At 47.3% G+C, this 23,853-nt stretch overlaps 1 protein-coding gene and 1 non-coding gene across 5 annotated transcripts in view; both read left to right on the top strand.

The window, feature by feature from the left end:
- The window catches only part of qkib (QKI, KH domain containing, RNA binding b), a 92,002-nt gene that overhangs the window by 12,084 nt on the left and 56,065 nt on the right, over nucleotides 1-23,853 (top strand). For all 4 annotated transcript variants that reach the window (XR_006760324.2, XM_014154100.3, XM_014154097.3 and 1 more), the window contains exon 2: nucleotides 15,175-15,317. Coding sequence is in view for 3 of the 4 variants with exons in the window: in XM_014154100.3 (XP_014009575.1) it covers nucleotides 15,175-15,317 (143 nt within the window). In the remaining variant the exon portion in view is untranslated. The remainder of the gene's footprint in view (nucleotides 1-15,174; nucleotides 15,318-23,853) is intronic.
- Nucleotides 9,074-9,128, top strand: LOC123728818 (U7 small nuclear RNA). Its single transcript, XR_006760590.1, has one exon. It is a non-coding gene; the product is annotated as a U7 small nuclear RNA (small nuclear RNA).

The following is a 23,853-nucleotide window of genomic DNA, read 5'->3' on the forward strand; positions in this document are numbered from 1 at the left end:
AACGACAACAAACGACCTTGTGAAGATGCTGGAGGAAACAGGTACAAAAGTATCTATATCCACAGTAAAACGAGTCCTATATCGACATAACCTGAAAGGCCGCTCAGCAAGGAAGAAGCCACTGCCCCAAAACCGCCATAAAAAAGCCAGACTACGGTTTGCAACTGCACATGGGGACAAAAAACGTACTTTTTGGAGAAATGTCCTCTGGTCTGATGAACCAAAAATAGAACTGTTTGTCCATAATGACCTTCGTTATGTTTGGAGGAAAAAGGGGGAGGCTTGCAAGCCGAAGCACACCATCCCAACCGTGAAGCACGGGGGTGGCAGCATCATGTTGTGGGGTTGCTTTGCGGCAGGAGGGGCTGGTGCACTTCACAAAATAGATGACATCATGGGGGAGGAACATTATGTGGATATATTGAAGCAACATCTCAAGACTTCAGTCAGGAAGTTAAAGCTTGGATGCAAATGAGCCTTCCAAATGGACAATGACCCCAAGCATGCTTCCGAAGTTGTGGCAAAATGGCTTAAGGACAACAAAGTCAAGGTATTGGAGTGGCCATCACAAAGCCCTGACCTCAATCCTATAGAAAATTTGTGGGCAGAACTGAAAAAGCGTGTGCGAACAAGGAGGCCTAGAAACCTAACTCAGTTACACCAGCTCTGATAGGAGGAATGGGCCAAAATTCACCCAAATTTCTTGTTAACAAACTATAGTTTTGGCAAGTCGGTTAGGACATCTACTTTGTGCTTGACACAAGTAATTTTTCAAACAATTGTTTACAGACAGATTATTTCACTTATAATTCACTGTATTACAATTCCAATGGGTCAGAAGTTGGTGGAAGGCTAGTTGGTGGAAGGCTACCCGAAACGTTTGACCCAAGTTAAACAATTTAAAGGCAACGCTACCAAATATTAATTGAGTGTATGTAAACTTCAGACCCACTGGGAATGTGATGAAAGAATATAAAGCTGGAATAAATAATTCTCTACGATTATTCTGACGTTTCACATTGATAAAATAAAGTGGTGATCCTAACTGACCCAAGACAGGGCATTTTTACTAGGATTAAATGTCAGGAATTGTGAAAAACTGATATTAAATGTATTTGGGTAAGGTGTATGTAAACTTCCACTATATATACAGTTGAAATCCTCAGTACCCTGTCCCCCACAACTTCAAATACCACTGTCCTAGAGGTTTAAGGTTGACATCTTAATCTGTGAGTCATATGCAATTGCTCTTTTTTTGTAATTTTATTTAACTAGGCAAGTCAGTTAAGAACAAATTCTTATTTACAATGACGGCCTAGGAACAGCGGGTTAACTGCCTTGTTCAAGGGCAGAACAACAGATTTGTAACTTGTCAGCTCGGGGATTTGAACTTGCAAACTTTCAGTTACTAGCCCAATGCTCTAACCACCCAGCCGCACCACTCTTGTGTGCCCTCTGGGTCTGCTTTAGCCAAATTAGGGCTCTTTCTCTCTAATCACAGCACATATGTTGGATTGGACCACCTGTTTAGATACTGCAATGTTAATTACCCTACTGTAATTAATTTAAAAAGCTAACAAAGAACAGCGCTGCAGTGAAAGCTGTTAGTGTCCTGTACAACTGTGAATGCTTCAAACCTTCAAGAGGGCAGGTCTGCTATGTCAGTCTCTCTGACCACAGGCTATTTTTCTTCCACTTCTCAATACAAAGTTAACGCTTCAACACTTTCTGGGATTGTTGTTTGCATGCGTAACCTAAACGATTGATGTGTTTTCCCTCTGTCAGCGGCTCCAAGTTCAAGGTGTAGTAGGAGATACCTTTTATAATAGGATCTAACCTCTTTCTGAGGTGATTTTCAAATGTTCTGGGCTGAGGTGATTTTCAAATGTTCTGGGCTGAGGTGATTTTCAAATGTTCTGGGCCGGTGCCCAAGCCTCGCCCTAAAGGACATTCAAAGGTATTCACCTAATGAACCATCTTTTCGACCCCCCCCCCCTGGTTTAATGCTGATAAAGAGAATCTGGACCCGGCTGTGAAAAATGAGCAATCCTTGACCTCAATTATCCCGGCTCACTAACGGCTCAAAGGAAAGATGGAGTATTCTCCACTCCTCTTTTGAAGGTGGATTATAAATGTTTTATGTTTCAGCTGCGAGATGTCAGATTAGTTGAAATACTGTAGGTCTATCTTTAGTTGAAATACTGTAGGTCTATCTTTAGTTGAAATATAGGCCTATCTTTAGTTGAAATAAAGGCCTATCTTTAGTTGAAATATTGAGGTTGAGACGTGTGAATGATGTCTTTGGATTCGTTAAGATGAGTTATCATACTGCTCCCAACGTGGGATTTCTGTGCTCCAAAATGTTATTCGTCCTGATGTGCTACACTAAAATGTTTTATTTTGGCTCTGAAACATTTTTTGGGGGGGGTTTTGCTTTCTGAGGGCTGAAAATGTTTGTCGATCATTTTCGGAGCTGCAATCCTCCAGCCGACCTCCCTTGCCCTGAACATGTGACGTCTGCAGCCACTCATTCACAAGCATTAAACCATTAACTCTTTAACCGCATGTCTTGTGACAGCACAACCCAATTATGTCAGCCCGAACCAAAGCATGCAGAGCAGCACAGGAATGTTTCATCAGTATTCTGCTGTTCATCCGCAAATGAAATCACTGAGTGCAGTTTGTATGTCATGTATTGTCTTAGCTGTGTTTCAGTGTATTTTAGTCTATCAGTCTCTCCTTGTCTCATTGTGTTTCACAGTGTCCTTGCTAAATGTGACCAAGGGTCAGCATAACTGCCTACTAATATTTGCCCAGTCAACACAGCCATTGTTGTACATTTACCAAATTTGGCATGTTCAGTATCTCAGTCTCACATTTGCTCAGTGTCTATTTGGGTGTCTCACATTTGCTCAGTGTCTCTGTGACTCACATTAGCTCAGTATCTGTGTCTCTTAAGTGGCTCACATTAGCTCAGTGTTTATCCATGTCTCATATCATCACATTGTCTCACGTTGTCTCACTCTAGTTCAGTGTCTCTCATTGTCTCACGTTGTCTCACTCTAGTTCAGTGTCTCTCATTGTCTCACGTTGTCTCACGCTAGTTCAGTGTCTCTCATTGTCTCACGTTGTCTCACGCTAGTTCAGTGTCTCTCATTGTCTCACGTTGTCTCACTCTAGTTCAGTGTCTCTCATTGTCTCACGTTGTCTCACTCTAGTTCAGTGTCTCTCTGCTGCCTGTCTTCCCTCCAGTTTGTCCTTGCCCAGGTCTGTTGAGAGGTGCTAGTGAGCCGATCAGGCCTTGCGGCCATCAGGCCAGCCCCGGGGCATGTGGCGTCCATGTCACTGTGACGCTGTGACCATATGCTGGCCTCCCTGCCCAGCCCAGCACCATCCTTACTCCTGGCCCATTTTTAGCCATCACCACTGAGATTCATCATTTCCTTTGTGTCAGCACCTCCTGAGGCAGCAGCTGCTCAAAAGCAGCTCCGTACACTCACGGTATAGCCATGCACATACACGCGTACAAACACATTTAATACTGCCCTGTACATACGTACAGCACATGAGGCTGCTGAGAGGAGGACGGCTCGTAGTAATGTCCAGGACGGAGCAAATGGAATGGCATCAAACACGTGGAAACCATGTGTTTGATGTATTTGATACCGTTCCATTGGTTCCGCTCCAGCCATTACCACGAGCCCGTCCTCCCCGATGAAGGAGCCACCAACCTCCTGTGACGTACAGCATATACCGGTCCACAAGCTGACATGGAGTGATTGGCTGAGCTCCTGCCCTAACCACAGTACAGCGTATCACAAAAGGTACAGCCTTGCTCTTTTACTGTATATAGTGCAGAAATCACTGCATTGCGCGAGCACGCGCGCATGTATGTGTGTGTGTGTGTGGTCTTGTTCTTCTATCCTCGTGGGGAACTGAAATCCCCAAAAGTCTCCACAAGGATAGGAAAAAAAGTATCCCTCGTAGGGACATTCCCCACGTCCCCACGAGGACAAAGGCTATTTTAAACTTATGGACAAGGTTTAGGGTTACTAGTTAACATTGTTTCCATATGTTTGATGTGTTTGGGACCGTTGCATTGATTCCATTCCAGCCAGTACAATGAGCCCGTCCTCCTATAGCTGCTCCCACCAGCCTCCTCTGGTGCATACATGCTCTCTCTCTCTCTCCGAGTATTGCTATTGCTGTCTTTGCCTGTGTGTGTATCTGTCTATGTATGTGTGTGTGTATATATCTGCCTGTGTATTGCTCTGTGTGTTGCTGTGTGCACGGTGGATAATGAGGACTGTCAGCCCTGTCTTCCTGATCAGGCGGCCATCTGCACCAGCGTACAGTGGGTTTCAAAAATCAAATCAAATCAAATTTTATTAGTCACATGCGCCGAATACAACAGGTGTAGACCTTACAGTGAAATGCTTACTTACAAGCCCCTAACCAACACTGCAGTTAAAAAAAATACGGATAAGAATAAGAGATAAAAGTAACAAGTAATTAAAGAGCAGCCGTAAAAAATAACAATATATACAGGGGTGTGCCGGTACAGAGTCAATGTGCGGGGACACCGGTTAGTTGAGGTAGTATGTACATGTAGGTAGAGTTAATCAAAGTGACTATGCATAGATGACAACAGAGAGTGGCAGTGGTGTGGAGGGGGGGAGGGGGGGTGTGAATAGTCCGGGTAGCCATTTGACTCGATGTTCAGGAGTCTTATGGCTTGAAGTTGTTTAGAAGCGTGTTGGACCTAGACTTGGCGCTCCGGTATCGCTTGCCGTGTGGTAGCAGAGAGAACAGTCTATGAGTAGGGGGTGGCTGGAGTCTTTGACAATTTTCAGGGCCTTCCTCTGACACCGCCTGGTATAGAGGTCGTGGATGGCAGGAAGCTTGGCCCCAGTGATGTACTGGGCCGTTCGCATTACCCTCTGCAGTCGGAGGCCGCAGTTGCCATACCAGGCAGTGATGCAACCAGTCAGGATGCTCTCGATGGTGCAGCTGTAGAACCTTTTGAGGATCTGAGGACCTATGCCAAATCTTTTTCAGTCTCCTGAGGGGGATAGGTTTTGTCGTGCCCGCTTCACGACTGTCATGGTGTGTTTGGACCATGTTAGTTTGTTGGTGATGTGGACACCAAGGAACTCAACCTGTTCCACTGCAGCCCCGTCGATGAGAATGGGGGTGTGTTCTGTCCTCTTTTTCCTGTAGTCCACAATCATCTCCTTTGTCTTGATCACATTGAGGGAGAGGTTGTTGTCCTGGAACCACACGGCCAGGTCTCTGACCTCCTCCCCATAGGCTGTCTCGTCGTTGTTGGTGATCAGGCCTACCACTGTTGTGTCATCAGCAAATTTAATGATGGTGTTGGAGTCGTGCCTGGCCGTGCAGCTATGAGTGAACAGGGAGTACAGGAGAGGACTGAGCACGCACCCCTGAGGTGCCCCTGTGTTGAGGATCAGCGTGGCGGATGTGTTGTTACCTACCCTTACCACCTGGGGGCGGCCCGTCAGGAAGTCCAGGATCCAGTTGCAGAGGGAGGTGTTTAGTCCCAGGGTCCTTAGCTTATTGATGAGCTTTGAGGGCACTATGGTGTTGAACGCTAAGCTGTAGTCAATGAATAGTATTCTCACATAGGTGTTCCTTTTGTCCAGGTGGGAAAGGGCAGTGTGGAGTGCAATAGAGACTGCATCATCTGTGGATCTGTTGGGGCAGTATGCGAATTGGAGTGGGTCTAGGGTTTCTGGGATGATGGTATTGATGTGAGCCATGACCAGCCTTTCAAAGCACTTCATGGCTACAGACGTGAGTGCTACGGTCGGAAGTCATTTAGGCAGGTTACCTTAGTGTTCTTGGGCACAGGGACTATGGTGGTCTGCTTAAAACATGTTGGTATTACAGACTCGGATAGGGAGAGATTGAACATTTCAGTGAAGACACTTGCTAGTTGGTCAGCGCAAGCTCGCAGTACACGTCCTGGTAATCCGTCTGGCCCTGCGGCCTTGTAAATGTTGATCTGTCTAAAGGTCTTACTCACATCGGCTGCGGTACAGTTGGTGCTCTCATGCGTGTTTCAGTGTTATTTGCCTCGAAGCAAGCATAGAAGTAGTTTTGCTCGTCCGGTAGGCTCGCGTCACTGGGCAGCCCTCGGCTGTGCTTCCCTTTGTAGTCTGTAATGGTTTGCACGCCCTGCCACATCTGACGAGCGTCAGAGCCGGTGTAGTATGACTCGATCTTAGTCCTGTATTGACGCTTTGCCTATTTGATGGTTCGTCTGAGGGCATAGCGGAATTTCTTGTAAGCTTCCATGTTAGAGTCCCGATCCTTGAAAGTGGCAGCTCTAGCCTTTAGTTCAGTGCGGATGCTGCCTATAATCCATGGTTTCTGGCTGGGGTATGTACGTATGGTCACTGTGGGGACGACGTCATCGATGCACTTATTGATGAAGCCAATGACAGATGTGGTGTACGCCTCAATGCCATTGGAGGAATCCCGGAACATATTCCAGTCTGAGCTATCAAAACAGTCCTGTAGCTTAGCATCTGACCACTTTTTTATTGATCTAGTCATTGGTGCTTCCTGTTTGAATTTTTGTTTGTAAGCAGGTATCAGGAGGATAGAATTATGGTCAGATTTGCCAAATGGAGGACGAGGGAGAGCTTTGTATGCTTCTCTGTGTGTGGAGTATAGGTGGTCCAGAGTTATTTTCCCTCTGGTTGCACATTTAACATGCTGATAGAAATTTGGTAAAACTGATGTAAGTTTCCCTGCATTAAAGTCCCCGGCTACTAGGAGAGCCACCTCTGGGTGAGGGTTTTCTTATCCTCTGCCTCGGGCTCGTCAGAGTCGTAAAAGAAGAAAAAGGATTCTGCTAGTCCGTGGTGAGTAATCGCAGTCCTGATGTCTAGAAGTTATTTTCGGTCATAAGAGACGGTAGCAGCAAAATTATGTACAAAAATAGTAAAAAAAGAAGTTACAAACAACGCAAATAAACGAACACGTAAAGCATCTCCCTTCTGCTTCGGCGCCATTTTGGCTAAAATACTCAACTGGCTCTGCTGCTAGGCTCTGCTGCTAGGCTCTGCTGCTAGGCTCTGCTGCTAGGCTCTGCTGCTAGGCTCTGCTGCTAGGCTCTGCTGCTAGGCTCTGCTGCTAGGCTCTGCTGCTAGGCTCTGCTGCTAGGCTCTGCTGCTAGGCTCTGCTGCTAGGCTCTGCTGCTAGGCTATGCTACTAGGCTATGCTACTAGGCTATGCTACTAGGCTATGCTACTAGGCTATGCTACTAGGCTATGCTACTAGGCTATGCTACTAGGCTATGCTACTAGGCTATGCTACTAGGCTATGCTACTAGGCTATGCTACTAGGCTATGCTACTAGGCTATGCTAGCTCCACCACACTAAGCTAATTGACTAGGGGGCTGTGTCATTGGGGGTCTGTGCCAGAGCAGGCAGTGCAGGGTGCGCATCCCCCCTCCCCCTCCTCCTTTCTCCTCCTTCTCTTCTCTTCTTCGTGACAGGGAGTATCCCTGCTCATTTTTGTCAGAGCGAGAGGTTTCAGGAGACTTTCTTTAGGGCACAGCTGGTTTGTGCCCACCGGGCCCCTGAGTCAATAATGGCAGTGGGATATGAGCTGCGGCCTGCCGGCTGGGCAACTAAATATGGCACCTTGTCCCCCAATGACACAGCCCCCTAGTCATCTGAAGACCGTCATCTGAAGGGTGCTTGCTGGTCCCATATCATCTGACCTTTGAACTGGTCTTCCTAGTTCCTCTCCATGTATTCTCTAGAGAGAATCCACAGCCATTAGGGGTCTAAACTAGAGCAGTATATATTTTCATAGAGGAGAATGAGGCAACTGGACCATACACAGAGATGTATCTCCCTATTTGCCCCCCCAAAATGGAATCATCACAAATTACCGGAGCTGAAGTCCATCTTGTGATGGATTGATTTAGCTGGGATCAGGGCTCTGTATTCGTAGGTGGACACAAAGCAGGTACACTGTAGAGAGAGGGAGGGGGCGAAGGATGATAATTATTATTCTGAAGAAAGCACAGGTCCAGATGGCGTCTCTGTTTGAGCGTTCACCCTCATCCCCCCGTCCTGACTGAACCGTCACTCTCGATGTGGTCGCCACTCACAGAGCCCCGTAATTACAAACACAGGAGGGTGTCAGGACGATACTCTCTCTCTATCTCTCTCTCTCTCTCTCTGTCTCTCTGTCTCTCTCTCGCACTCTCTGTCTCTGTTTCTCTGTCTCTCTGTCTCTGTCTCTCTCTGTCTCTCTGTCTCTCTCTCGCACTCTCTGTCTCTGTTTCTCTGTCTCTATCTCTCTGTCTCTCTCTGTCTCTCTGTCTCTCTCTCTGTCTCTCTGTCTGTTTCTCTGTCTCTGTCTCTCTCTCTGTCTCTGTCTCTCTCTGTCTCACGTGCTCATGCTCTCATTTTTTTCTCTCTATCTCGGTCTCTCGCTCGCTTTCATTATCTAACTTTTTGTAATTTCTGTCTGCATGTCTCGATCTTCCTCTGTGGTGTGTGTGCTGCCCTTACCATAAAGGAAGGTGATATCATATCATGTCAGTCTGGTGAAGAACGCGGCCTGCTTAGGGCACCAGCTGATCACAGCCCCACACACACACGCGGACACACGCACCCCCACACACACTCGCACACACACACTGCATCTGATACACTGATCTCACCCACATTAAAAAAAATACTACAGTTTACTATAGAATACTACAGTACTTACTATGGAATTCGGTAATAAACGGTAGAATACTATACTACACAATGTAGTGTCCCTCGATCATGTGTATTTCTTACTACAGAATGTTGTAGAATACTACAGTAAATACTACAGTAATGTCTGCAAAAACACTTTTTTTACTATTGTAAATACTACAGTATTTAATTCGCATATACCCTGCCCATTCCCCTCCCCCATATCCCAAGTGAGAAACCTACATATGGTATAGACCACATTGTGTTCCATACAGGTTATAGAAAAGAGCAGATGCTCTGAGCTCTCCGTTCAGACCCCAGTCCTACCTACTTACAGGTTCTGGAAAACATGCTCTTTTAGTATTTCTCCAGTAGGTTTCCTGAAGGAGAAAGCCTCCACTTCTATGTCAAAGATAATAAAACAAAAACACTATAGTAAATACTACAGTAAAGTCAGCAAAAAAACACTACAGTGAATACTACAGTATATACATACAGTAATACTACAGTATTTAGACCATAGTATAATATTGTATATTTTTTTATATGGGCACATTCTGGGGATCAGCAGAAGCCCCAACTCACCAGCTGCTTTTTCAGTAATAGGATCAATCTTATGGCACAATTGTCACATCTCCTCCAGGCGGTTAATTGAGCAGAGACCAGTTGCTCGTGATCTTTACTTTGATTTTCACCGCAACCCTGTTTCATTCTGATTATTGAATGAGCAACTAACTGTTTAAGGTTTTGATGCGGTGCGATGGTTAAGGGTTTGTGGGTGCAAGCTTGTGTCTGTGAGGGTCATTTGCTCTCAGGCTAGGCTAATAGCGGGCGACGTTCAGGAAAGCAGAGGCTCGTTGCTGCGGATACGTGCGGCAGATTGTGTTCAATCGTAGGTCGAATGAATCGGTGTGTGTTGAATCTCTCTCTCTCTCAGGATCACTTGGATGGGCATCACAAATGTCATCATATCCTCGTCAGATTGTCACTGTTCCTTTACAATAGAGTAAATGTTACGTTACCTTTTGCACTAAATGTATACCTGTATAGGTGTGTGTGCGCGGGCGAGAGTGTGTGTGTGTGTGAGAGCACGAGTGAAAGTGTGTCCCCGCATACACAGGTGGCAGCAGGGTGTGCTCAGCAGTGCAGAAAGATTAGCCCTTCAGACCAGAGCAGGACATTTATTGAATTCAGAGGGGTTCAGAAAGCTGACAAATCACCCCCCAAAAAATGCTGTAATAACCCTGTCCATAAATCACCGGGGACAGTTTAATCGTCCTCGGGACTGGGGTTCCAGTCGGACCACTGGACATTACTTCGAAAGCACAACCCGACATACACGATTCGTTCACACTGATTTACGTCTCATAGTCGAGACATTCCTAGTAGAGGTTGACGTGGGAGTGAAAATCCATTCCTGTCCCGTCTTGTCCTGTCAATTATTTTCCTGTACTGTCCTGATCCCGCAACAGTTCTATAACCCCTGGAACTTTCCCTGTCTTTTCCCAATAAAAATCACTCCCGTCCCGCGCTCATTTTTGCACCCAGAAATATGTAGCTTATTGTGTTTGTTTAGGAAGTATTGAAAATGATTCAAATAATGCAATATGCGACTGTGGTATGTGCTTGTCTTACCTACAGTATCTTAGTTAAATGTACTGACTGTAGGCCTGCGTCATTCTGGATAACAGCGTATTCTAAATGACCCGAAAGGTAGATGGATTAAGCTGGAGGATGAGGACATGAGACCCCAGCAGGATGGTCTGTCTCTGCACAGCACCGGCATCAAACTGCAGCCTGCAGCTGAGCACTGTACACATATCAACATTTACAATACATTAACATGTACAACATTGTTTGTTTTACTGAGTGGCAATACTGCATAAGTCAATCTATTTTTATTTCACTTTTCACCTCAGATGGCACGGGTTTAGTAAAATACGCAAACGATTGGGCTTGATGGTGAGTTGTTGGAAAGTAGAGCAGCTATGTCGCTTTAGGCCGCTTGTCCAGCTCTTCGGTTGGTATCCTATTTGATTAAACAGCACCATTTTGTTTTTTACAAGCCATGTGCTCGGTTCCTTCATTGCCAAAGACAACTCCATCAAATTGATCTAAAACATTGCTCTTTCCTTGGCTCTAATGAGAATGTTAGTGATAGGTCTTTGGCTGCAACAACACGTTGCAATTCCTCTATTGAAGGCTTCATCATTTAGCCTACTGAGGTAGATTGGCATCTGAGGTAACCTATAGTGACTGGCTACAACTGAAGCGAGTGACCCGTGGAAGGGGGGGGGGGGGCGGGGGGGGGGGGGGGAATTACCCTTTGTTAAATTGATTTTTATTAAGTAAACTATATTAGGCCTAGCCGACACAGTCGTTGTTTTTTTTATGAAATGCTCCTCACATGACATATTTCCACCCCCCCCCCAAAAAAACTCTGTTTATAACTGTTCCTGTGGACTGTTGATCCTGTCCCGTCCTGAACTTGACTCTAGAACTTGACTCCCATACCGACCAGAATCCCGCGGGACCTGCGAGACCCGCGGGAGTCCTGTTTCTAATTCCCAGCATCAATAAACATCTGCACACGATCAAATATTAATCTGACAATTTCATTAAATTACCCAGCGTGATTTTTATAAGATCACACCGTTTCCCTGAAATCATGCATTAAATTAACTTGGCAGTAGTTTATCCCTGCCACTTCCCCTTCCCCTTGCATTAGCTGGGGTTGTCTATTTCATCGGAGAGCTTGAAACAGCAGCAGTGTTCACGACTTCAGAGTGATAACTGAAATGTATGGCATCCCGGGGAGGGGGAAAATGAACGCTGAATTGGCTGCTGTCACGCCCGACAAAGGGCCTCAGTATATCGCCTCTGCATGTTTCAGCCCTAATCCCTTCACATATCTCATGTGTTTTAAAGGCAGAAGTGGCATGCCAGACGCTTGGGAGAAAAACACGATCGTTATTTATGTACGTAGCAGACATTTCACATGTAGGACAGAGCTATGTGCATAACGACGCTGGATGATTTACTAAGATAATTCAGGTTGGAATTCCCTCAGGCTCGGTCCCAAATCCCCTTGGATTTGATTTTCGTTGCGATGCTCTCAAGGCGGGTTTCCTTTCCCTATGTACCTCGTGTTTCGACAATAGCCCGTACACCACAGCACATCTAAATGAGCTTTCTTTCTTCTATGTACCTTAGCTGTTACTGTTACTCCCACACATTACAAAATGAAGATGCTGTGCTACTGGAGATTATTGCAACAATAGCAACTGGAGCCATTCCATCTGCATTCATGGGATCTGAAATACAGATGCTTCCATTATTTGGCAGCGGTAGCATGTGCCAGCTTGTCGATACCACTAGAGCCAGTGCTTTGTCTGGGATGGTGTAGAGCAGAGAAGGGTTTCAGTGCATTTTTTTTTTTTTTCCTCCTCACATTTACATTTGAGTAATTCAGCAGATGCTCTTATCCCTTATCCAGAGTGGCTAACAGTTCGTCTTGTTTATTTTACTCCTCGGGCTCCTCTTGAAGGAAGTTTTTCTCTGAGGGATGTTTTTTTTTCCCACAGTGCCAGCCTTGACCATCCCACAGGGGGGCTGTAAATCACCTACCATTACAATAGGCCCATAAAGCCATCCACCAGCTGCAACCTCACCCTGCCATCACACTGGGCTCCCCGACATACAGGATCAATGTGATGATGACGGACGTCTGTATAATGACCATACTTCCACGCTGGTCGAGGCCGAGGTTACCGGAGGAGGCGTTTGTACCTCTCTCTCTGTGTGTGTGTCACATTGGTTGTGTGTGTGTGTTTGCAGGTCTCGGTGGACCCTCCCCGCGTGTGAAGAAACCAATAAAGTCATGGATGTGGTGGGCGTATCAGTGTACTTTATGTATATGATGAATGCATGGCAGTATGTCGGGAAGCCATCTCCATTTTAATTACATCTCTCCATCCTTCTTGGTTTGCCCCAGAGAATATTATATCAGGATTCATCCCCCCCCCCCCCGTAATACAATTAGCCCATGTGTGCCGGGGCAGCTTGGGACGAGGATAGTTCATGTATTTGATGAAATATTCACAGGGGTGATGGTTTTAATTGTCCTCCCCACCTTTTAGAGCGCTCTCTTTCTCCATATATCTCTCTCACTCTTTCTATCTCTCTCTCTCTCTCTCTCTCTCTCTCTCCATCGCCTTCTTTCTCTCTTATCTCTTTTGCCTCTCGCTCTCCCTTTCCTTCTTTCTCTCCCCCTTCCTTTCCTTCTCTCTCTCTCTCACTCGCTCGCTTTCTCTCTCTCGTTCCTCCCCACTTCTTCCCTCCTTTCTCTCCTCGGGGGGTAACATCCGCTGGTTTAACTACGGAACGGAGAGTTAGAACCCCCCCCCCCCCCCCCCCCCCCTTTCGTTAAAAGGACCGAATGTCTCTAAAAGTAATTTACCATGATTACCGGTCCTCCATCTCCCTGCTTCTCCTCTGCGGTGCGCACAGGCCATGTGAATGACATATAGTCTCCACGGGTTTGTTCAAGGCAGGCGTGCCTCACGTTCTCCCTCTCTTTCATTTAATCTGTCTCATTTTCTCTCTCCTTCCCTCCCTCCCTCTATCTGTCTGTCTGTTTATTTGTCTCTGCTCATCTTTCCCTTTCTCTCTCACTCCTCTCGGTCATCAATACTACACTATTGACTTACTGGCGTCTTTTTTTCCCTGCCGCTGAGAGAGTTTGAGAGGAGGCCCACAGGCCCAGCGGTTCGACTTGTTTATTGAGGTTATGCCTGAGGTTACATGACTCCCCAGTCTGAGTTGTCTGTCGCTCTGTAGCCTTTGAATTAAGCTTCTCAAATGTCTGTACATCTGTTATTTTCATGCCTATAGCTGTTGTTGGCATACCATAGCCACCCAATGTGTGTGTGTGTGTGTGTGTGTGTGTGTGTGTGTGTGTGTGTGTGTGTGTGTGTGTGTGTGTGTGTGTGTGTGTGTGTGTGTGTGTGTGTGTGTGTGTGTGTGTGTGTGTGTGTGTGTGTTGGCTGAATTAATGTGAAGGATTAAGTTATCTTTATCAAGTATGTGTGTACATGTCATGTTTGGCTCATGTCTGAATGTGTGTCTGTCTGTGTGAGATTGTTTACGTACATTTGCATTATCAGTAATAGGCGCACAGCTGGCAGGCTTGACAGTTGACCGCTTTCATGAATAGGTATGCATTGTTTCCTTGTTGTTTTCATACTTTTCTTTAACGTTTCCACACTCATTGTCGATGGATGACGGTGGAAAGGAATACTCAGCAATCCCTTCAGAATCAAAGTCATCTCGTACTATGAAAGAGACAAAAGCCACCCAGAGATGTTACATTCATGCCTGCATTTTAAATGTGTTTGTGGCCAGCTCTTCCTGCAGCAGTACATTATCTCAGGCAGACAAGCACCGATGTGTTTTCTTATGCGTGTATGCCCATGGTTTCCTCTACGTAATGTACCAGAGTTGTGTAAGTGAGAGCAGGTGTGGTTAGGTCTTACATCTGTAGACCAGTTGGAGGTAGCTAAAGGAGTCAGGTGTGGTTAGGTCTTACATCTGTAGACCAGTTGGAGGTAGCTGAAGGAGACAGGTGTGGTTAGGTCTTACATCTGTAGACCAGTTGGAGGTAGCTGAAGGAGACAGGTGTGGTTAGGTCTTACATCTGTAGACCAGTTGGAGGTAGCTAAAGGAGACAGGTGTGGTTAGGTCTTACATCTGTAGACCAGTTGGAGGTAGCTGAAGGAGACAGGTGTGGTTAGGTCTTACATCTGTAGACCAGTTGGAGGTAGCTAAAGGAGACAGGTGTGGTTAGGTCTTACATCTGTAGACCAGTTGGAGGTAGCTGAAGGAGACAGGTGTGGTTAGGTCTTACATCTGTAGACCAGTTGGAGGTAGCTAAAGGAGACAGGTGTGGTTAGGTCTTACATCTGTAGACCAGTTGGAGGTAGCTGAAGGAGACAGGTGTGGTTAGGTCTTACATCTGTAGACCAGTTGGAGGTAGCTGAAGGAGACAGGTGTGGTTAGGTCTTACATCTGTAGACCAGTTGGAGGTAGCTAAAGGAGACAGGTGTGGTTAGGTCTTACATCTGTAGACCAGTTGGAGGTAGCTGAAGGAGACAGGTGTGGTTAGGACTTACATCTGTAGACCAGTTGGAGGTAGCTGAAGGAGACAGGTGTTTGTCTCTACCTGTCATACGGATGTCCTGATTCTTCAGCTACTATATAGGATTTACCGTATATTTCCTCATTGTCGCAGATTATGTGGTGGTATGAGCGGGTCTATGAATCCAGGTTAATCTTTATTTGTTATGGTATGACTGCTATCCTTACTGTCTCGCAGTTTATTGTAGTTTCTGTGTTGTTCTGACGGTCATCCGACTGACAGTGTTTGTTTCTCCTCCTGTCCTCCAGAGATCAGCCGGGTGCGCAAGGACATGTACAACGACACGCTAAACGGCAGCACAGAGAAGCGGAGCAGCGAGCTCCCTGACGCAGTGGGCCCCATCGTGCAGCTCCAGGAGAAGCTCTTTGTCCCTGTGAAAGAGTACCCCGATGTGAGTACAACCTGTCGTGCGATTATGCACGCACGCGTGCACACAGGTCATCTCCCCACACACACGCGCGCACCTGAAGGACCACCACCAAGTTTCCAATGAAAAATGTATGTTTGCGTCAAGGCACTTCCCTAGATTCATCTGAATCATATCATTTCTGGTCAACTGGGCGCAGCTCTATTCAGTATAAACTTATTGGATTACCAGGTTTTTACAAATCCAGGTAATCTAGTTTCCTCTGCGTTAGAAGATGGGCCCATGTCCCAGTTATTGATTAGGTTAGGAGGTGGGTGGTGTGGGATTCTGACTGGGCATGTAACCCTGAGGGATAGCTAACGTTATTGGACTGATTGTCCTGTGCAGAATAGTCTCACCTTCCCTATATTTTTTTGACCTGGTTTTGAATAATGTCCCTCAGTGAATTCTATTCATGAGAATCATACCAGTACTGTACAATCACCACTACATTGTTGAAAGATTCTGAAAACAGACAATTCTGTCGTTTACGGTCCGGTACCATTTCTGAACTGCTGTGCTGTTTCTTTACCTCGGTATTATTAGTCATGTAAACATATTATATCATATAAAAAAAAACACAGAAATACATTAGATAGTGGGTAATAGGCAGAAGATGCAGTATGTACCTCAAATAATCTGTAGAAGTCCTCACATTGGACTCCCCTCAACCGTATGTTGATTCTAGCTCGCACCTGAACCCGCCTGGCAGTTAACAAATCTTTTAAGCAATCGCCCTCGGATCCTGCTCGCCTAACCCTCCTGGCTCAGGGGGAGCGAGTCGAGCTCCGAGCTGATTGATCCCAATGAACGTGTTTCTCTGAGTGGCGGGTTCTTGCGCGGGCAGCATTAGTGGAGGTGAGTCCTTGGAGGTTTAAACACAGCGCTCCAGTCCAGATTAGTCCGCTGTATTTCTGCTGAAGCTTTAAGGCTATAAAAAGGTTGTTTATGCCACCATATTTCCCCAGGGAGGTTGAGTCAGACCCTTTCCTATTGACCAGTGTACCTGGAAATATTGGATTCCTTCCCCCAGAAGAGCCATTTCCATGGTGCATGTTATGAATTTGTAACAAATTGTGAATATGGATATTGTGGTAAATGTAGTTGACGTATGAATTGATTTAGCTTTGGTGACATTCCTTTAGGGGTACTGTCTCTGCAGTCTGTCAGTCTGTGTTGGCTGTAGATGGTGTGAGCTACGTTTATGGGTCTTTTAGTTTCTATGTCCGTCCGCGTGTGTTTGTCTTCTCTACTAATCTCCAGGAAAGGCCAGCAGCAGCAGAAGAGTGACTGAGTGTCGATGCTGGCTGTCCTTGCTGCTCTGAAGGACAGAGGAGATCATTATTACTGAGGATGGCTTCATTAGGAACACTGGGAGATGAAATGCCAGGACTTCAAGTAGCCCCCACCTGAGAGTGCTGGAGCCCTGAGAGAGAGAGAGAGAGAGAGAGAGAGAGAGAGTGTGTGTGTGTGTGTGTGTGTGTGTGTGTGTGTGTGTGTGTGTGTGTGTGTGTGTGTGTGTGTGTGTGTGTGTGTGGTTTTGCATACAATTATCATGGCTGATAGTGACGTGTTTTCCACAGGTTAGAGTAGTTAACCCCTTAGAGTCGATGTCCACGCATAATCCAAACATCCCCATCAAAATCTGCCAGTTTAAGCTAGAGATATCTGTAATCCACCACATCCGCCGATGTCACCCTTAATCTGCGGTGAAAGTTGGTAGAGCTAGAGCGGTGTTTGTCAGACCATGAGGCAATCCCAAAAATCGGTCATCTCACAAAAACGTCTATATTTATTTATTTATCTGATTTGATTTTACCTTAAGGGGTCCTAAAATTCCAAATCAAATAGCTAAGTGATCCTCGGTAGCATCTCTCACCTGGAGACAGTAAGAAATGGCTAATTGCATAGGACCCTAATGTAGGAAAGCATTAACTTCAAACTGTCAGCTCTGAAAGCAGGTGTGTTCATGGAGCTGCTTCCGAAGCACTTAAATTATAGAACCGGGTGGCATGGCAGGTGGGAGGAGGGAGCGATGGTGTGTGTGTGTGTGTGTGTGTGTGTGTGTGTGTGTGTGTGTGTGTGCATGCTGGGCATACTTACTGAGGGATGCCAGTTACCTCCACTTGGAGGGTAATGATTAAAGGCAGGCATAGGGTGCTACCCTGGAGAGGATGAGATGGGGGGTATTGAGAAGGACGAAAGGGGTAGATTGGTGATGGCGGGGCGGGGCGGGTAGAGGGTTGGCATGGTGTGAAGGGAGAAGTGACGAGGTGTTGAGAGAGGTGCTGGGTGGCTTCATGGAGTAGAGGGAGTGAAGGTGGGGGGGGGGGGTTAAAGCAGGGAGCTACAGTAAGGGGGATGTGTCGCGAAGGAAGGAGAGGGTGGGAGAGATGTTGGTATGAGAAGTGAGAGGGCAGTGGGTTGCAAAGAAGTGTGTGTATGTGCAGGCGGGCGGGTGTGTGTGTGTGTGCGCGCGTACGTGTGAGGTGATGATGAATGTGTGAGTGAGATGAGGTGGGGGAATCGGGGCAGGGGAGTCTTGGCCTGGTCTGTTTGATAAAGAGAGAAAACAACCTCGTGTCTGAGACAGGAGAGCAGCGGCACGGAAATGAATTTGCCCCTTCAAACTCCTCGCAGCGCTGCTGCCACCGGCTTGGCAGCCCACACCCGTTCCAATTTGCAGAACAATGTTATTAGGCAGTGAGATACAGAAATCCAGAAGGGATTTATTGTTGTATTGTCATTCATTCGGGTATTTCAGTTTGTGTGTGGGTGTGTGTGTGTGTGTGTGTGTGTGTGTGTGTGTGCGTGTGCGTGCGTGCTAGATAGTGGTCCATGGATGGTATTCTAGTCTATTTCTGAGGGTTGTGGTGAATACAACAGTATGAGTTGGAGGGTGGAGGGAGGGGGGGGGCAGGCAATGTGAATGAGCTGTCGTCATCCATCATTTGGCTGCTGCGTGTCCTTTTCTGGGTCATGCTTGTCCACAGTGGAGATGAGCGAGAGAGACCACAACTGATTATTAATTAATTAGGAGCATGTGCGGCTGGATTGATTCTCCCTCGGTCTTCTCATTTGGCCTTGGCCATCCTTCACAAACGTCAAGGAGGGAGGGAGGGAGGGAGGGAGGGAGGGAGGGAGGGAGGGAGGGAGGGAGGGAGGGAGGGAGGGAGGGAGGGGAGGGAAGGAAGGAAGGAAGGAGAGCAGGGACGCGTGTGTGTTTGGTGCACGTCCTTCCATAGGTGTTTGTGTTTGAGAGAGAGAGAGAGAGAGAGAGAGAGAGAGAGAGAGAGAGAGAGAGAGAGAGAGAGAGAGAGAGAGAGAGAGAGAGAGAGAGAGAGAGAGAGAGAGAGAGAGAGAGAGAGAGAGAGAGAGAGGGAGAGGGAGAGGGAGAGAGGGAGAGAGAGAGAGAGAGAGAGAGAGAGAGAGAGAGAGAGAGAGAGAGGTGAGTGACTTTGGTTTTAGGAGGGCAGCCCTCCCTCCCTCCCTCCCCTCCCTCCCTCCCTCCCTCCCATCCCTACAGCTGGAGGTCCACTTGAGGTGCAAAGAAGATTGAGTGACGGGGTGCGAGAGAGAAGGAGAGGAGGGAGGGCTGTCTGTGCCTGTGATTAGGTGAGCTATGGCATATAAATTAGCCCCCTCATTAATGCGATGATTATAAACAGCGCCTAGACGCAGGGGAGACGCAGGGGAGAGAGGAAGGTGCCAGCAACACAGCAACACAGGCGTTGTGGATCACTGCTTAGCTAATGAAGGTTAATTAGGGTTCATTAGGACATTAGGACCGCTCCGACAACACACAGCATCATCACCCAGGAGGGGCTGGGGCCGGGATAAGGCTCACCTCATTCTGTTCATTCACCACACACAGATCAAACCGATGACGCAATACCAATGTCAGTCTACTAAATCTATGGGAAGGGAAATCATTTACGCTGGAAATGAAAAGTGGGATTATATATGATTCCAGATAGGAAGAAGAGAGATGCCGTTTTCGGATTACTGTTGCTACGAGCCAAAAGGAATGTCTCGTACTATTTTCAAGGCCCTGGTCTCCCGGGTTTTCATGTTCAAACTTACTTTAAAATATATGTGAATATATTTATATAGGTCAATTATGGTAAGGTCAATAATCACTCACAAGAACGCGCACTACGTCCAGTACCCACGCACACACCCTCTCCTGAAGGAGCTATCTGGCCTTTCTTCTTCCACGCTCAGCCTCTTGTCCTCCATAATAATGAAAACAAAAGACATCCTGCGAAAGGGAATTAGAGGAGAGTGCGATTTAGAAGCCACACAATAATTAATTTGCCTATTACAGCGGCTAGCTCGTTTATCTTCATAAGATAATAAGATCAGTGTGAGTGTCTGGCGATTGGTCCATCGTGCTCCCAGTCTTAAATGGCCCTAATTATGTTCAGCTCCTTCGTTTTTATTGTAGCTGATGGAAAACACACTTCATCTCCACTGTCCAGATTGGGTAAATAGGGCGAGTCCTTTAAAAGCAGATATTAGACATTCCATTAGCTTCAATGGATTTTCTTACTTTCCTGCTCCACCTCTCTCTCTCTCTCTCTCTCGCTCTCGCTCTCGCTCTCGCTCTCTCTCTCTCTCTCTCTCGGGGGAGTGGGGAGTGGAGGTGGGGTGGGTTGATTCGGGGCTGCAGGGTCCACTAAGTCAATCTGTCTCTGTCCTGTTGGCGTCTCCGGCTGGCTGCTGCAGTTAGGCTGCTCTCCCTCTCTGATCAATACTATGGATGGGATTTGGATCCACCATTTTTACTCCAATGATTTGAACCATTCCTTCCACCCGTTCCAGTGTCCACCCATCCAAATCCCATGGTGGAAATCGCGCTGTTGGGCCGAGATTGTGGGAGACTCACTTGCTTTAGAAATCCATGGACAGTGGACACGCGTACATTTGTGTTTGACCCCAGCGCACCTGCTGTGGGCCTGTGTTGTTTCTGCCCATCGTGGTCCTGAGGGAGCTGCAGCTGCCGTGTGGATCACTCAACGGCCTGACGGATACGGTTAAACACTGGAAGAGGGACGTGGGGGGGGGGGGTTAGGGACAATATTCCTGTCTGAAGCGCACTCACCTGCCACCGCTGATAACCTCCACACAAATTCCCTCTCTCACACTGCCAGTCACTCGCACCGATTTCGCCTGACAAGATGGGAAATGGGATTCTAATTCTGCCCTTTTTGTCTTCCTCTCGAAACAGACGCACGCGCAAGGACACGCACGCGCAAGGACACACACACACACAAAGACACACACACACACACAATCGGGCAATATTAACATGTGCAATGTCCATATGGCAAGGGATTTCGCTTTATTTTGAAACGCCGCTCAGCCGCGTGTGTAAAGTCAATTTTTATAGTTTACTCTGTTTGTCGTCTCTCTCCCTCTCTTTCCTTGCTGCTGCTTCCCACACACACCAAGCCCCGCCCCCTGCCACTCAAGCAGCACAGTTCCTCCTCCCTGCTGTTAGATTCACTAGAAGTTTGCATACAGTTCTGTTAGGTCAAATGCGGTCAACAGATTGTTCCGAACAGGAACGATGCTGCTTTACACTGGTTCTTAATGGAAAACATTCTACCTGATTCCAACAGTTCATCCAAGTGTTTTGATCTATATCGCAAGTGAAATCGCAACTGCAATATTTGGTAAGAAAAGAAAATCACTATTCGATTTTTCTGGCCCAAATCATGCAGCCCTAACACACACACACACACACACACACACACACACACACACACCTGTCCTCTCAATACACACACAGTCTCAATATGCCCGATACTGATGCCAAACGCATCAAAGTACTAGACTTGGTGTGATGGGAGAGTAGAGCAGGAGATGAGAGACAAACGCTCCTGAAGGAGGGATATCAAAATACAGTTGACAGAGGGAGACTGGAGGGAGACTGGAGGGAGACTGGAGGGAGACTGGGGGAGACTGGAGGGAGACTGGAGGGAGACTGGAGGGAGACTGGGGGGAGACTGGAGGGAGACTGGAGGGAGACTGGGGGGAGACTGCGGGGAGACTGGAGGGAGACTGGGGGGAGACTGCAGGGAGACTGGGGGGAGACTGGGGGGAGACTGGGGGGAGACTGGGAGGAGACTGCAGGGAGACTGGAGGGAGACTGGAGGGAGACTGGGGGGAGACTGGGGGGAGACTGGAGGGAGACTGGGGGAGACTGAAGGGAGACTGGGAGGAGACTGGGGGGAGACTGGAGGGAGACTGGGGAGAGACTGGAGGGAGACTGGAGGGAGACTGGAGGGAGACTGGGGGGAGACTGCAGGGAGACTGGAGGGAGACTGGAGGGAGACTGGGGGGAGACTGGAGGGAGACTGGAGGGAGACTGGGAGGAGACTGCAGGGAGACTGGAGGGAGACTGGAGGGAGACTGGGGGGAGACTGGGGGGAGACTGGAGGGAGACTGGAGGGAGACTGAAGGAGACTGGAGGGAGACTGGAGGGAGACTGGAGGGAGACTGGGGGGAGACTGGAGGGAGACTGGGGGGAGACTGGAGGGAGACTGGAGGGAGACTGAAGGAGACTGGAGGGAGACTGGAGGGAGACTGGGGGGAGACCGAAGGGGCCCTGAGAAGTGTGGCTTTGAGTCTTTCACTTCCACGCTGTCACTTGCGCTTTGTTGCGCCGGGGTTGTGTCACATGAATAAGGCAGCGTGTATAAAAGAGCCCTGGCGACGCCTCTCACAGAATTCACAGATGCTCTTTTATGACCCAATTTACGGAGGAGGGGGGATGTTTGACTATGGCTCCCTGCTTGTGCCATCAAACCCCTGCAACTTATCCAGAACGCTGCAGCCTGTCTGGTGATCAACCTTCCCAAGTTCTCTCATGTCACCCCGGTCCTCCGCACACTCCACTGGCTTCTAGTCTAAGCTCGCATCCACTACAAGACCATAGTGCTTACCAATGGAACAGCAAGAGGAACTGCCCCCCCCCTACTTTCAGGCTATGCTCAAACCCTACACCCCAAGAGCACTCTGTTCTGCCACCTTTGGTCTCTTGGCCCTCCCTCTTGGCCCAGTCAAAGCTCTTCTCTGCCCTGGCCCCCCAATGGTGGAACCAGTATCACCCTGAAGCTAGGACAGCAGAGTCACTCCCGATCTTCAGAAAACATTTGAAACCCTACCTCTTCATCTTAAATAATCCCACAGCGCCCCCCCCCCCCCCCCCCCTTCGCACCCCCTGTAGCCTAGCTATGTGATTTTTGTTCTTTGTGAATGGGAGCTGAGCTGTACTTATGAAAATGAGGAAGTCCTGTGGTTTCTCTGATTGTCCAGACCCAAAGGGCACCTTGGAGCATATTTTCTCCTGGAGCAAAGAAAGTGTGATTGACTAGAGTGACACCGCTGATTGAGCTCTTAAGCGCCAATTTGAAAGCCTGTATACCTCTGTGATGCCCAATCAAAGTGAGATTGCAAAGTGAAGTCAACAGAATGATTTTAAATGGTAGGCATTGATAATTATGCAGAAGGCTGGTTCTATGGAGTACCCTGTATCCCTATGCTGAGATATGGTCTTTGATGTTTTCTTTCTCATTGGGAGCGGTGTGTGTTGGGTGTGAAGGCAGAGTTCATGGTAAAGCAGCAGAATGTGCCCTTTTCAACCATGCCAGGTGCAGCATCTTACTGTGGCAGCTGACAAATGGCTAAAACAACTGGGCTTTCAGCAAGGGCAGAAATACAAGGAAAGACAGCATGGGCACCTGTTAATCGTGACCATCTCTCACAAATCAAATCAAAGTTTATTTGTCACGTGCACCGAATACAACAAGTGTAGGTAGACCTCACAGGGAAGTGCTTAGTTACAGGCCCTAACCAACAGTGCAATTGTTAAGTTAAAAAATAGGTATTAGAGTGAAAAATAGGTATTAGAGCTCCGCATTTAGAGCTTTGGAGGATGAAACGAGATTCTACAATGTTTTTAGGCTTGAACATATCACATGTTGTACTTAACATTGTTTTCTTTCTGGTTGATATTATAACATAACAAATAGGTAGATCTTCAAGTTGTCCCTGAATTACAGACCAATGAATATAATTCCCATAGAGAGGGAGAGAGGAGAGGAGAAAGGGGGAGCGAGAGAGCCAAATGAAAAGAAGTGATTCAAATTACAGGCAAAGGCACAAGATTAACATTAATCGTTGCTCATCGCACAGTACGTCACTTTTGACACGGGAGCTGCGGATCCGACAGAATGAAAATCCATCGTCCAACCCCTGAACCTCATTTCATTTGATTCTCGATACTTGAGGCTCCATTATTTTTGCTGCACAGCGCTTTAATAGCCACAGAGGAGGAAGTAACCGTCACAGTCTATACGTTTCCCACAGGTCTTCATAACCTACGTCCTGTAGTGTCGAGTCGACTCTGAAGTGATCAGTGGAGATAATGGCGAATGCCAATCTGTAAAACCATTAATTGTTGTTGTTCTGTTTTTTTTGTATTCAGTGGGTATTGTTGCTATAAACTTTATAC

This window comes from Salmo salar, chromosome 18, assembly GCF_965601325.2.
Source record: "Salmo salar chromosome 18, fSalSal1, whole genome shotgun sequence".
In the NCBI taxonomy this organism is placed as follows: Eukaryota; Metazoa; Chordata; class Actinopteri; order Salmoniformes; family Salmonidae; genus Salmo; species Salmo salar.